The sequence below is a fragment of the Rhodotorula graminis genome (assembly GCF_001329695.1).
Source record: "Rhodotorula graminis WP1 unplaced genomic scaffold RHOBAscaffold_12, whole genome shotgun sequence".
NCBI lineage: Eukaryota > Fungi > Basidiomycota > Microbotryomycetes > Sporidiobolales > Sporidiobolaceae > Rhodotorula > Rhodotorula graminis.
Genome location: NW_017264939.1, coordinates 1432 through 14034, shown reverse-complemented (window position 1 = coordinate 14034; position 12603 = coordinate 1432). Strand labels below are relative to the sequence as shown.

The following is a 12603-nucleotide window of genomic DNA, read 5'->3' as shown; positions in this document are numbered from 1 at the left end:
TCGATCCGCCTCTCGCCGCAACCCGCACCCGTCCCTTCCCTCCCTTCCCCCCCCCCCCCTCGATGACTCTCTTCGTGCCTCTCCCTCGGGAGCGTATACGCACGCGGATTTTAACGAGGGGGCAGAACCGACTCTCTCCTTTTGCGAGGAGGGGGCGCTCTTCTATTTTGCCGTGTGGCGGGCGCACCCCTTTGCGGGACCAAATCGACGCCTGCCACCTCTTCAAAGTCGACCGACATGCCCTCGTACCCCTCTCTTTCGCTGCAATGAGCCTTCTCGAGTCTCCTCATCGTGCGCCTCGAGAGCCTTGCAGCGAGAGAACAGCGTCAGCTTTGCCTAAGAGCGTGCGAGCGAGCGAGCGAGTGTCGGCGGCCCGGGCGGCAATTCCTCGCAGTCGGCTCCGCCGCATCGGTTCAGCCTGGACGCGGCGACGCAGCACGTGCAGGGAGAACGCTGTGGGCGGCCGCCAGCTGCCGCCGGCCCGAGCGAAGCGCCGTTCCCCTCTCTCCCCACCTCGGCCGGCGTTCGGAAGAACCACTCACCCTCCGACAGCGACGCCTCTCTCGACCGCGCCGGCGCTCCAGTCGCCGTGCTGCTTCCCTCTCTTCATCAACTTGTGCGGCCGAGCAGCATGAACTCGACCCTGCCCCTCGCTGCCGTCGCGCCGCCGCTCTCGGCCGGCCTCACCCTCGCCGCCTTCGGCACCAGCCCGACCACTTTCCTCGCCGTCCTCGTCGCGGCCGCCGTCTTCCTGTTCGCCCGGAGCAAGCCCGCCAAAGGGCCGCTGCCGCCAGGCCCGCCCGGTCTGCCCATCCTCGGCAACATCCTCGACGTGCCCAAGTCGAAACCCTGGGTCCGGTTCGCCGAGTGGACCGACCAGTACGGTGCGCCTCGGTTTCGCTCGCCTCGTGTCCTCGACGGCGATAAGCTGACTCGGTTGCGTGCGACGACAGGCCCCATGTTCACGCTCAAGATGGGCCGCAACACGATGATCGTCCTCGGTCGCGCTCAACCCGCCATCGACCTCCTCGACAAACGGTCCAACATCTACTCGTCTCGCGCCCGCCTCATCATGACGTCCGAGCTCGTCTCGCGAGGCCTGCGCATGACCTTCATGCCGTACGGCGACCTGTGGAGGCGCGAGCGGCGGCTCCTGCACCAGCTCACGAGCCCGGCGAGCGCGGCGTCGTACGAGGAGATCCAGGAGATGGAGAGCGCTCAACTCGTTCGCGACATGCTCGACAAGCCCAAGGAGTTCTGGGGCCATTGCCAGGTGCGCCGCCCTCCTCCTCTCCCCCTCGCCGCATTCCCTTTCCCGCGTCGTCTCACTCTCGGTCGTCGTCTCGATCTTCAGGCGCGCTACTGACGCGCTTCTCGACCTGTCGCAGCGCTATGCGGGCTCGACAATCATGCAGATTGGCTTCAACAAGCGCGCGCCCACGCCGCAGGACCCGGCCATCACGAGGGTGCGCCTGCTGCCGCTCTCCCTCTCTCTAGCCTTGTACCACCCGTCCCTGACCTCTCTTCCCGCCATTAGATGCGCAACATCAACGAGATGATGACAAAGACTGCCGTCGCCGGCCGGTACCTCGGTGCGTCGCCCGCCTCTTTGCCCCGTCCCTGCGCTCGAGCCGCCTACCCTCGACTGACCCCTCGAGCGCGCAGTCGACTCGCTCCCGATCCTCAACTACGTCCCGACCGTCCTCGCACCCTTCAAGCGCGAGGCTAGCACCATCTTCGACGAGACCCTGTCGCTCTTTCGCTCGCACGTGCTCGATGTCAAGAAGAACGTCGAGGAGGGTCGCGACGCGCACTGCTTCGCCAAGTACATCCTCGAGTCGCAGCAGTCGTACAAGCTCAGCGACAACGAGGCCTACTTCCTTGCGTGCGTCCCGCCTCGTCACTTTTTCTCTCTCTCGGCGCCCTTGCGCGGTCGTTGACTTTTCGGGAGCGACGCCTTCCTCTCGCAGCGGAGCGCTGTACGGTGCCGGGTCCGACACGACCGCCGACGGCATCAACACTTTCATCATGTCGATGGTCACGCATCCCGAGGTGCAGGCCAAGGCGCAAGCCGAGCTCGACTCGGTCGTCGGCCGCGGCCGCCTGCCGAGCTTTGCGGACCAGCCCGACCTCGTCTACTGTGGGGCCGTCGTGCGCGAGATCTTGAGGTGGAGGACCGTCATTGCGGGCGGTTTGGCGCACGCGACGACCGAGGACGACTGGTACAACGGTGCGTCTCGACCTTCTCAAGTCGGCGTCGTCGCTCCTTTTGTCGCCGTTCCTGACCGAGACCACGCCTTTGCTCGCAGGCTTCTTCATCCCCAAGGGCACGATCGTGCTCGCGAATCACTGGTCGATCCACCTTGACCCTGTGCGTCTCCCTCTCTCCTCTCCCCCTCCTCGTGATGCTGCCACTTCCGCCGCCGCGAGGTCCCGTCGCGAAAGTTGCTGACCGCCGCGTCGACGTTATGCAGGAGCTCTACCCGGACCCGACGTCGTTCAAGCCCGAACGATTCATCTCGCCCGAGGGCAAGCTCGTCGGGACCAAGTTCTCTGACGCCGGCCACCACGCGTACGGCTTTGGCCGCCGCATCTGCCCGGGCAAGCACATCGCCGACGTGCGTCTCTCCTTTCTCTCCTTCTCTGGCTCTCTGTGACGGACCTGACGAGCCTTTGCATGTCTGAACAGCGGTCCCTCTTCATCGTCTTTACCCGCCTCCTGTGGTCGTGCTCGCTCCGCCCCGCGCTCGACCCGGCGACCGGCGCCGAGAAGCCGCCGAGCGTCCACGCGTTCAGCGAGGGGTTCAGCTCGCACCCACTCCCGTTCGATTGCCGCATCGAGCCGCGAGGCGAGTGGGTCAAGGAGGTCGTCGCGCAGGCGGTCGAGGAGGGCGAGGCCGGGTGGGAGGCGCGCAAGGGCTGAGCCACGATATGCTCGTAGACGCAGCATGTACATACAGAAGCTCCCGATGCCAAATCTGAGTCTTCTTTACATTCCGTCCACGAGAGGCTCGTGCGCCGAGAGGAGAAGCTGGACCTCACAGAAAGCTGCAGACCCGCTCTCGGTCTCTCTCGACAGACGCAGAGAGGAGAGGACTCGCAGAAGGTTGCACAGCAACTCGGGAAGGAGCTACACAAAGGGATGCGTCGCGCACAGCGCGAGAAGGGTCCGAGCCAGTCGTGAACGGGAGAAGGAGGCGTCGTCAAGAGCCGGTCGTCTCGAGGTCGAGAAGAGGAACAGAAGGGCCTGCTCGAGGGCTAGCCTCGGCGGCGGGGAGGGGGGCGGGGCCATCTAGGCCGGCGCCGGGTAGTACTTGACGACCGGCGCCGCATGCACGACCGGGGCGCGACGCGGGTGCGCACCGGGCACACGCGCGACGACACGGCGCTCCATGCCGCGCTTGACGGCGCTCAGCGCCGCCGAGGCGGGCGCAGGTGCGGGCGAGGCGGTGGCGGCCAAGGGAGGGGTGTAGGCCGAGAAGGCGGCGAGGATGGCGGTCCAGGTCGGGTCCGGGCTCGACTCGCGCGTGCTCGACGCCTTGGGGTTCGAGATGCTCGGCGACGACGAGCGCACGACGGCGGCGGCGCTCGACTTGGCCGGCGAGGGCGAGGGCGAGGCGGTCGCGGTCGGGAGGAAGGCGGCGTCGACGAGGGCGCCGTCGATGCCCGAGGGGACGAGCGTGATGGTGAGGGTGACGGGCGAGAGGGCGGCCGCGATGGCGCCGGCCGTGTCGTTGAGCGACGAGCGGGGCGGGCCCGTCATGTTTACGAACGAGGTGGGCGCGGCGGCCTGGGCGTCGACGACCGGGCTCGCGGTCGGCTCGGCGTCACCAAGGGCGGCGACGGCGACCGAGTAGGCCGAGGCCTGGGCCGCAGCGAGGGTGTAGTTGGCCTGGCGGCGCTCGTGGGCGAGCTGGGCGGCGGCGACGGCCTGGTTCTGGCGGCGCTTGACGTTGGCGAGGTGGAGGTGGGTGTGGGTGTCGGCGAGCTCGAGGATAAGGCCGTTGGGCAGGGTGCGCGTGTTGCCCTTGAGCGGGGCGTTGGCGCGAGGCTGGCGGACGACGCGGCGCTTCTTGTGGTGGCTGCGGCGCTTCTTGTGCGACGACGACGACGAGGCCGAGGGTGCGGCATTGCCCGAGACGGGCGGCGAGTAGGTGAGGGGCAGGGGCTTGAAGACGGCGGGCGCGGCGGGGACGGCGCGGCCAAAGAGGGAGCGCACGACGCGCGAGAAGGACGAGAGGGTGCCCTCGCGGTCGGCCTTTGTGCGCTTCGAGATGGACGTGAGGTTGACGGTCGAGTTGCGGATGCCGCCCTGGCCGGCGTCGGCCGAGGTGGACGCGTCGACGACGATCGAGTGGTCGCCGAGCGAGGTGGTCGAGTCGGCGGTGGCGGGCACGGCGCGTGCGGCGCGGCTGTGGTGCGAGGCAATGTGGGCCCGGCGCGCAACGGTCGACGTCGAGCGGCTGGTCGGGAGGGCTGCGCGAGAGGAGACGAAGAGGGTCAGGCGCGGGCCTGGGAGAGAGAGGAGAGGAGAGAGAAGGAGCGCACCTTGTGCCTGCGAGGCAAAGACGGCGGCCGAGGCCACCAGGGCGACGGTGAGGGACGAGGTCGAGGCGTAGAGCATCGTGGTTGAGTAGCGGTAGGTGGTGGATGAGGTGAGGGCTCGAGAGGGCGGCGAGGTTGAGCGAGTGTGAGGAGAGGGAGAGAGAGAGAGAGAGGGCGGCCTCGAGCGGGTTCAAGTAGTCGGTGCGGGTGGCTGCACGACCTAGCAAGAGATGGCCCGTCGCGCAAGAGAGCCATCTCGCTGGTGCTGAGGGAGGTTGAGATGGCTTGAGGGAGGGCGAGATGGCGGGTCGGCGGCGAGCGGGGCGAGATGGCGCACTCGCAAGGCCGTGTGGCGGCGAGCTGGGCCGGTCACAGGCGCATGCGGGAGTGTAGCAAGCGGTGCAGCGTGCAAGCAGCGGTCCACAGAGGCAGAGACAGCGAGAGCTGGTCCAGGTTCGACGACGAGGAGGAGGACGAGGACGAGGTCCGGAGAGCAACACTCGCTCTAAGCCTCACCCTCGCTCGCCTGCTCTCCCCGCCAGAGCAAGCCGTGCTCCGTCTGAGCCTCGTGCCCCCGCGCACGATGGACTCGTCGCTCGCGTCGTCGACCGCGTCGACCCAACCTCGCCCGCGCCAGCCTCATCGCCCCGCCGATGTCACCCTCCCCTCGTTCGCCGCCACCTTCCGCAGCGCAGACTACGACCAACCCCCGCCGGGCATCACCCACTCGGACTGGGCCCGCCTCGCCAACCCCTCGTCGAATGCTGCCGCCGACGACCCGGACGACTCGTCGTCCCTGTTGGATGAGCAGCCCTCGGCCGCCAGCGCCGACGACGACGACCGCGACTCGCCGCCCGCCCACCACCACCACCGACCGTCGACCGACCGCCGCACACCCACCTCGCGCGGCGCCCCGACCACCTCGTCTTCGTCGCGACCCGACGACTCGGCGTCGACCGCACCCACCCCGTCCTCGGCCGACCTCTCGACCGCCTCGACAGAGCTCTACGACCGCACCGAGACGACCCACCTCTCGTCGGCCCGCCTCGCGGCCGACTCGGTCGACCTCTCGTCGTCGACCCACCCCGACGACTCGAGCCTCGCCAACAACGTCTACGGCCCAGGCGCCCTCGGCGGGCGCCCGCGCGCCGGCAAGGCCCAACTGCGCGACACGCCCAAGGGCAACGCGCACGGCGCCGGGCAGAACATGACCCTCCGCGAGCAGGAAAAGGTGCGCCCTCAGGTTCTCTCGTCTCTCTCTCTTTGTCTCGCACCCGCTCGTGGCCACCTCGCTGACTCTGGTCCACTCGACAGGTCATCGACGAGCTCAAGAAGGACAATTTTTCGCTCAAGCTCAAGCTCCACTTCTACGAGCAGCGCCTCGAGAGGCTCGCCCCGTCGTCGGTCGAGCAGGCCCTGCGCGAGAACATCCAGCTCAAGGTCGAGTTCCAGACCCTGCGCACCGAGCTCAAGCGCTACAAGAAGCTCCTCCTCGAGGGCGACCGCGCCATCCAGGCCCTCACGACCGAGCGCGACGAGCTCGCGCGCGGGTCTTCTGGCCGCCGGTCGTCGGCCGCCGGCGCCGTCGGCGGTCCGACCGCCCGCGAGCGCGACCTCGAGAAGCGCCTCCGCGAGCAGGAGGACGCGCGCGACCAGTGGGAGCGCAAGGCGCGCGAGCTGCACCGCGACAACAAGCAGCTGCGCGCCGACAGCGCGGCTGCCGGCGACGTCAAGGTGCGTCCTCCTCGTCCTCCCTCGCCCCCTTCCTTTCTCCGGTCGTGTACTGGGACTCACCCTGCCTGCCCCACTTCGCGCAGGACCTGCGCGACCAACTCGACGCCGCCCTCGACGAGGGCGACGACCTTCGCCGCCAGCTCGCCGACGTGCACGACGAGCTCGACGACCTGCGCAACGAGGCCGCCGACATGCGCCACGACCTTGCCGATCACGCCGACGAGAGCGGCGTCAGCCTCGAGGGCCGCAGCAGGGGCACCATCCGGCGACAAGTCGATCGGCTCGAGCAGGTGCGTCCCGCCCGCTCTCGACGGCGCTCCCCTCTGTGCTCCCCTCTCCTTCCGTACATGTCGGCCCACACACTTGCCGCCACGTGCGCAGGACAACACGTCGCTCCGGTCGCAGCTCGCGGCACAGCTCACCATGCTCGCGACCCGCAACGAGGAGGCCGACTCGCTCAAAGGCCAAGTCGAGGACCTCAAGGCCGACCTCGCTGCTCTCGAGAACGAGCTCGACCTCGCGCAACGAGTGGCCAAGCGCGCCGACGAGGAGCACGACGACGGCGACCGCGAGGCGCTCGAGAAGGTGCGTCCCCGTCGCTCTCTCTGTCTCTGCCTCGTGCGGGCGCCGAGTCAGTCACTGACTGTTTCGTCGTCGTTGTCTCTTGTCACGCAGGACCTGGACACGCACCGCGACCGGGCAACATCGCTCGCGCTCGAGCTCGAGGACGTCAAGACGCAGCTCGACGCCAAAGAGCACGAGATCGAGGACCTGCTGCGCGAGATCGACGAGCGCGACGACGTGCACCGCGGCGACCTCGAGCAGGTGGCAGAGGAGTGGCGCGAGGAGGTCGAGGGTGCGAGGGAGCGCGAGGCTCAAGCGCGGCAGGTGGGTCGAGAGAGTTTCACCCTGCGCCTTTTCCTCTCCCTCAAGCTCGTCGTACTGACGCCTCTGTCCCGTCCCATCGCGCAGGTGCTCGAGGAGAAGGAGGGCGAACTGGACGAGCTGAGCGACAAGTTCGAGGCGCTCGTGCAGCAGGTCGCCGACAAGGACGCGCAGCTGCACGCCGAGCAGCAGGAGGTCGACGCGCTCACACACGACCTGCAGAAGGTGCGTCCTGCGCCGCTCTCTCGCCTCGCTCGGCTCTCCCATTCCCTCGCACGAACGCTCCTGACGATCCTCGCCGCCTCTCGTTTCCCCACACAGCTCGGCGCCCAAGTGTTCCAGCTCGAGGAGGAGCTCGACGACAAGGACCGCCACATCGAGGAGCTCCAGAACGAGCTCGACGCCGTCGACAAGGACGCCAAGGACAAGGAGTCGGTGCACGCCGAGGTCGTCACGGCCCTCAAGGAGGTGCGCCTTCCGTTCTCTGGCTCTTGCCCGCACCTGCCAGCGACCGTCATTGACATGGCCGTGTTCTCCTGTACAGAAACTCGCGTCGTCAAAGGGCCGTCTGTCGGACCTCGCCATTCAGCACGAGACGGCGACGACCGAGGCGACCTTCCTCCGCTCCAAGGTCGAGGACCTCGCCCTGCGCCACGCCAAGCTCGAGGAGTCGTCCCGCACGGCCCAGGCCGATGCGCAACGCCTGCGCGACGAGGCGGACGAGGTCATGCGCGCCCTGCGCAAGGAGGAGGACGAGCGCGAGATCGTCGAAGCGGATCTCGCGGCGGCCCGAGCCGAGGCGCACCGCGCAAAGGAGCGGGCCGAGGACCGTGAGCGCGACGTCGCCGACCTCCAGCGAGCGCTCGACGGCCTCGAGCGCAGCACTCGTCACGCCGGCGACGCCGCCAACCACGACCGCTCGGCCCTCGGCGTCGAGCTCGAGCGGGCCAAGCGCGACCTGTCTCGCGCTCAACACGAGCTGGCAGATGCCGAGGCCGAGATCGACGCTCGCACCAACCTCGTCAAGGAGAAAGACCTGCGCATTGCCGAGCTCGTGCGTCCCCCTCTCACTGGTCCCTTTTCCGCAACTTCGACTCGAGCCCGGACTGACTCTGGCGTCACCTTGCAGGAGTCGGACAAGAAGGACCTTGCGGCCCAGCTCGCCTCGGAAACGCAAGACCGTCTCGCCCTCGCGGACAAGCACGACCTTGCCACGAAGGTGCGCCGCCATCGTCCTCATTTTTCGCACGCGCGCCCGCTTGACATCTCGCCTCTGCCGCACACAGACCCTCCGCGATACGCAGCACGAGCTGTCGTCGGCTCGCGATCGCCTGCGCTCGGTCGAGAGCCAGCTCAACACGGACCACCGGGCGCTCAGCAAGACCGAGAACCAGTACCGCGACCAGCTCGCCGAGCGCAACACGCTCCTCCTCACCGTCTTCCAGGCCGTCGACCGCCTCGGTGCCACCGAAAAGGTGCGTCCACCGCTCCCTGTCGCTCTCAGAACCCGAGCCGACTGACACCACCCTCGCCCGCAGCGCAAACCGCCCTCGTCACCTGCTCTCGACGCCGCCAAGCCCTTCTCCAACTTCCCCGTCTTTCACGACCGCCTCCTCGACCGCCTACGTGCCGTCAACGGCCTGCAGCACTCGTTTGAGCGCCGCACGCGTGAGCTCGAGAGCAAGTTTGTCGACCAGCTCGAGTGCGTCTTCCGAGTCTCTCTCTCTCTCCCTCTCTCTCCCTCTCTCTCTCGGACACGCGCGGCCCCTGACGACGCCTCGCTCGTACAGGGCCCTCAAGCGTCAGCAAGATTCGCGGCACAAGCAGCTCGACCGGTTCGAGGCGGGCCTCAAGAGCGCGACCGAGGCGCAGCGGCAGTGGCGCGCGAGGGTGCAGAGCAAGACGACCGAGCTCGAGGCGGCAAAGGTGCGCCGCCATGTTCCCCTGCTTCTTCTTGGCCGAGCCAGGGTCGGTGCTCACTCTGTGCCCGTGTCGTCGACGCTCGCAGGCCGAGGTGTCGTCCCTCCAGGCGCAGCTGCGCAAGAGCTCGCACGGCTCGCCGAGCCTCTCGTCGCCGCGCCCCGGCTCTTCGTCCGGCGGCGCAGGAGATGCAGCGCTGTCGTCTCGCCTGGCGGCGGCGCAGGCGTCCGTGTCGACGCTCGAGCGCCGGCTCACGGCGACGCAGGCGCAGCTGCGCGACGCCGAGTCGCGCCTCGGCGAGCAGCGCGGCAAGTACGGCGTTGCTGAGGGCAAGTGGGAGGCACGTGTGCGCGAGCTCGAGCAGCGAGTGCGGGCCGCCGAGGAGAAGGTCAAGCGCGAGCGGCAGGGCGCAAAGGAGCGCATGCAGGAGCTTCGAGGCGAGAGTCAGTGCGTCCCCGATTCTCTCTTCCTCGGTCCTCTCCTGCGCGGTTGTACCGACTCTTTGCACGTACAGGCGCCTCGAGCACGAGCTGTCGGACGCTCAGCGTCGCGGAACACAGCTCGACGATGTCCTCCGGCAGCAACAGCAGCAGCAGCAGCAGCGCCAAGCCAGTCGGCCCGAGTCGCGCCAGTCGGCCGCATAGACGCGCTCCCCTCCCTTGTCGACGATGCCTCGTTCCCTTTCTCTCTTCGACTTTCCCGCCGTCGCCGTCGTCTGTCTTCCCTGCCCACCCTTGTGCCGCGCCTCGCCGGCTCTCTCCCTCGCCGTGTTGTACTCGGTGTCGCTCGTCTGAAACTATCTTCCGAGTCTTCGCCGTCGAGGCCATGCCGCAGGAGAGGAGAGAGCGCGACGAGGCGGTGCAGGTGTCGCGGCCAGCGGGGCTCGACGAGGAGGAGACGGACGACGGCGGGGGAGGTCGTCGCTCGGCACCACACGTCGCTCAGCTCGCCAGACGACACGCGCACAGAGCTCTGCAGCACTCGTTTGACCGCCACACCCACCTCCCCAGGGCCCACCAGCCCTCGCCGTCTCGTCATCGAGCGCGTTCGTCCTCATCGCGCTCGCGTCCCTCGCTCCCACCCACGCCCCTCGCCAGCGAGAGCCATGTGCTGCTCGTCTGCCAAGTGGAAGCGTGAGGTCGTGCCAGATCACAAGGTGCGCCCCGCCCTTCCTCCCTCCCTGCCCCTGCCCTCGCGTCCCCGGACAAAGGTCGCCTCGCTCAACGAGATCGAGACGGGTGGGAGAGGCGGCGGATCGTGGGACAGGCCGGCGGGCGACGTGTCGGAGCGGCTGTCGAGGGCGGCCGTGCGCTTTCGTGCTCTCGCGGAGCCCCCGTGTGCGTGTCGAGCTGGCTCGGGTCCGCCCACGGGCGCTCGAGGGGCTAGCAGCTTGGTCCAGGCGAGCGAGGCTGGGCGGCTCGGACACCTAGAGCTGGGCAAGGTCCGCGGTTTCGAGGCGGGTCACGCCGTGGAGCAGGCGAAGCGGGTGCGCGCTCATGGTTTGGCGACGAGCAGGACAAGGTGGACCGCCTCGCCGCCATGGAGCGGCACAAGGGGGCCGGTACGACGAGCGGGTGCCTCGGCGAGCTCTTGAGGGTGCAGCAAGGTCGAGTGACGCAGCACCTCGAAGGCCGATCAAGCGGTTGCTGACCTTCCTCGCCTCTTTCGTCCCCTTCTCCCTCCGCCTTCCCTCCCTCCTCTCTCGCCCGCCACTAGTTCGACTTTATCGACGTCGGCCAGTTCTACAGCAAGACGTTCGGCTCGCGCCTGTCGTACGCGTGGTACTGGACGTTGTTCCTCATCTCGATCGCCGTCTACGTCGCCGACACGTACACCTTGATCGCCCTCCTCGCGTCGAACCGCTGGTCCGGCCAGATCCTCCAGTCCGAGGCCGCCCAGGCCGACACCAAGTCGAGCAACGTCCTCGAGGTCCCGTTCAAGGTGCGTCTCTCTCCTCCACTGGCTCGTCTCGTCCCCTCGCACTCGACTAACGGCGCGCCTGTGTCCTGCAGATCGGCAAATGGATCTTCTTCGCGTGCATCATCGTGTCATTCGTGCTTCTTCTGTGGGAGGCCCGCAAGGCTCGCGCCATTGTCAAGTCGCGCGACATCTCGTACGCGCACACCAACCTCATGGCGCACTCGTGGTACGCCTTGCGCAGGTGAGCAAGTCTTTCTCTTCAACCCCGCTCGAGGCGACAGCAGCCACGAGGGACTGTCCTCTGCCAGAGGCCATCGTCATTGACCTGCCCCTTCTCGTCGCAGCTACAACCACTTTTGTTTCTTCGCCCAGGTCGACTCGTCTAAGAAGAAGAAGGACAACCTCGCCTTCTTCACCTTCTTCACGTTCAAGGGCGAGTCCTCCTCCCTCTCGTCCCTTGTCGGTTCGCCGCCGCCGCCGCTCACCTCGCCTCGCCCCGTGTCCGCAGGCTGGAAACGGCTCCTCCTCGCCGACGCGCCGCGCCAGGTCATCAACGCCATTACGCTCTGGTCGTTCGGCAAGTCGCAGAAGTGGACGACCGACTTTGGCGTCTACTTCTCGGGCTCGCTCGTCAAGCAGCTCGCGCTTGCGACCATGCTCTTCACGGTCGCCATCTTCATCATCTCGGCCGTCCAGCTCCTTGTCGCGGCGGCCATCTACCCGGCCCTCCTGTGCTACATCCAGGGCAACCTCAAGGAGTACTGCTGCCACAAGGTCGACAAACGGTGCGTCCTCGCCCTCGTCCGCCTCGAGGAGGCAGATGCTCACCTACCGCGGTCTCTCCCCTCCCTCTGCAACCTCTCTCGCAGCATCGCCGAGCTCATGAAGCGCAAGAACCGTCGCCGGCTCGCCAAGGAGGCCGAGTACGCGCGTCGCGAGGCGGCGGGCGACTTTCGGCACCTCAAGGACAAGTCGGGCAAGCTCGTCAACGCGCCGCGGCCTCAGCCGACGCTGCCCAAGATCGGCCTCAACGCGAGCGACCTGTACCCCGAGACCGCCTCGGTCCAAAACAAGGGCGCGGGCGGCGGCGAGAAGCACTCGTATCCGCCGTCGAGCATCGTCGCTCCCGTCCTCCCGTACGCCAACTCGGGCCCGTACGGCATGTCGCACCCTCTTCCGCATCATCAGCAGTACATCCAGCACGGCTACGGCGACTCGGACAGCATCGTCGGCCTCGGCAGCACGACACATGGCTACGCCGAGAGCGTCACCTCGGTCGACGGCCTCGCGGCATGTGCGCAGCCCATGGGCTACAGCCACGGTCCCGCCGACTCGACCTCGACGCTGCCCTATCCCGGCGTCGGCGGCATCGACATGAGCCGGGCGCCGAGCTACCGCACCAACCCGAGCAGCCGCGACCTCCTCGCCGGCGACGGGCACGCGCCCGAGCCGCCGTACGACGACAAGCTGGGGGGCGCGTACTACGCCGGCGCTGCGCAGGGCGGTCACGACGGCGGCTACGGCGGCGGGCAGGCACTTCACGAGTCGCGCTCGTCGCGCACCGGCGCCGGCGTCGAGTACGGCGCGCCGCCGCGCCAG

The 12603-nt window shown here is 68.0% G+C and overlaps 4 protein-coding genes across 4 annotated transcripts; 3 read left to right on the top strand and 1 right to left on the bottom strand.

Moving 5' to 3' along the window:
• Positions 1-631: 631 nt before the first annotated feature.
• Positions 632-2990, top strand: RHOBADRAFT_38624 (uncharacterized protein; the record flags this gene model as incomplete). Its single annotated transcript, XM_018413545.1, has 9 exons — positions 632-884; positions 954-1273; positions 1389-1466; positions 1538-1592; positions 1666-1885; positions 1971-2230; positions 2310-2371; positions 2475-2618; positions 2690-2990. The coding sequence occupies 9 exons, from the start codon at positions 632-634 to the stop codon at positions 2921-2923; spliced, it is 1626 nt and encodes a 541-aa protein (XP_018268993.1). The 3' UTR covers positions 2924-2990.
• Positions 2991-3292: 302 nt separating this feature from the next.
• RHOBADRAFT_46038 (uncharacterized protein) lies at positions 3293-4624 on the bottom strand (the record flags this gene model as incomplete). Its single annotated transcript, XM_018414706.1, has 2 exons — positions 3293-4476; positions 4549-4624. The coding sequence occupies 2 exons, from the start codon at positions 4622-4624 to the stop codon at positions 3293-3295; spliced, it is 1260 nt and encodes a 419-aa protein (XP_018268992.1).
• A 504-nt stretch (positions 4625-5128) lies between these two features.
• RHOBADRAFT_55197 (uncharacterized protein) lies at positions 5129-9900 on the top strand (the record flags this gene model as incomplete). Its single annotated transcript, XM_018417722.1, has 14 exons — positions 5129-5776; positions 5860-6279; positions 6363-6569; positions 6661-6864; positions 6955-7167; positions 7252-7389; positions 7486-7632; positions 7709-8218; positions 8294-8383; positions 8451-8639; positions 8703-8866; positions 8955-9090; positions 9173-9531; positions 9599-9900. The coding sequence occupies 14 exons, from the start codon at positions 5129-5131 to the stop codon at positions 9726-9728; spliced, it is 3555 nt and encodes a 1184-aa protein (XP_018268991.1). The 3' UTR covers positions 9729-9900.
• Positions 9901-10181: 281 nt separating this feature from the next.
• On the top strand, positions 10182-12045 carry RHOBADRAFT_38620 (uncharacterized protein; the record flags this gene model as incomplete). The annotated part of the gene is made up of 6 exons (XM_018413544.1): positions 10182-10240; positions 10801-11025; positions 11097-11245; positions 11349-11467; positions 11513-11789; positions 11874-12045. Coding segments are annotated over exons 1-6 (993 nt in total), but the record flags the coding sequence as incomplete, so codon positions are not given.
• Between the last annotated feature and the right edge of the window lie 558 nt (positions 12046-12603).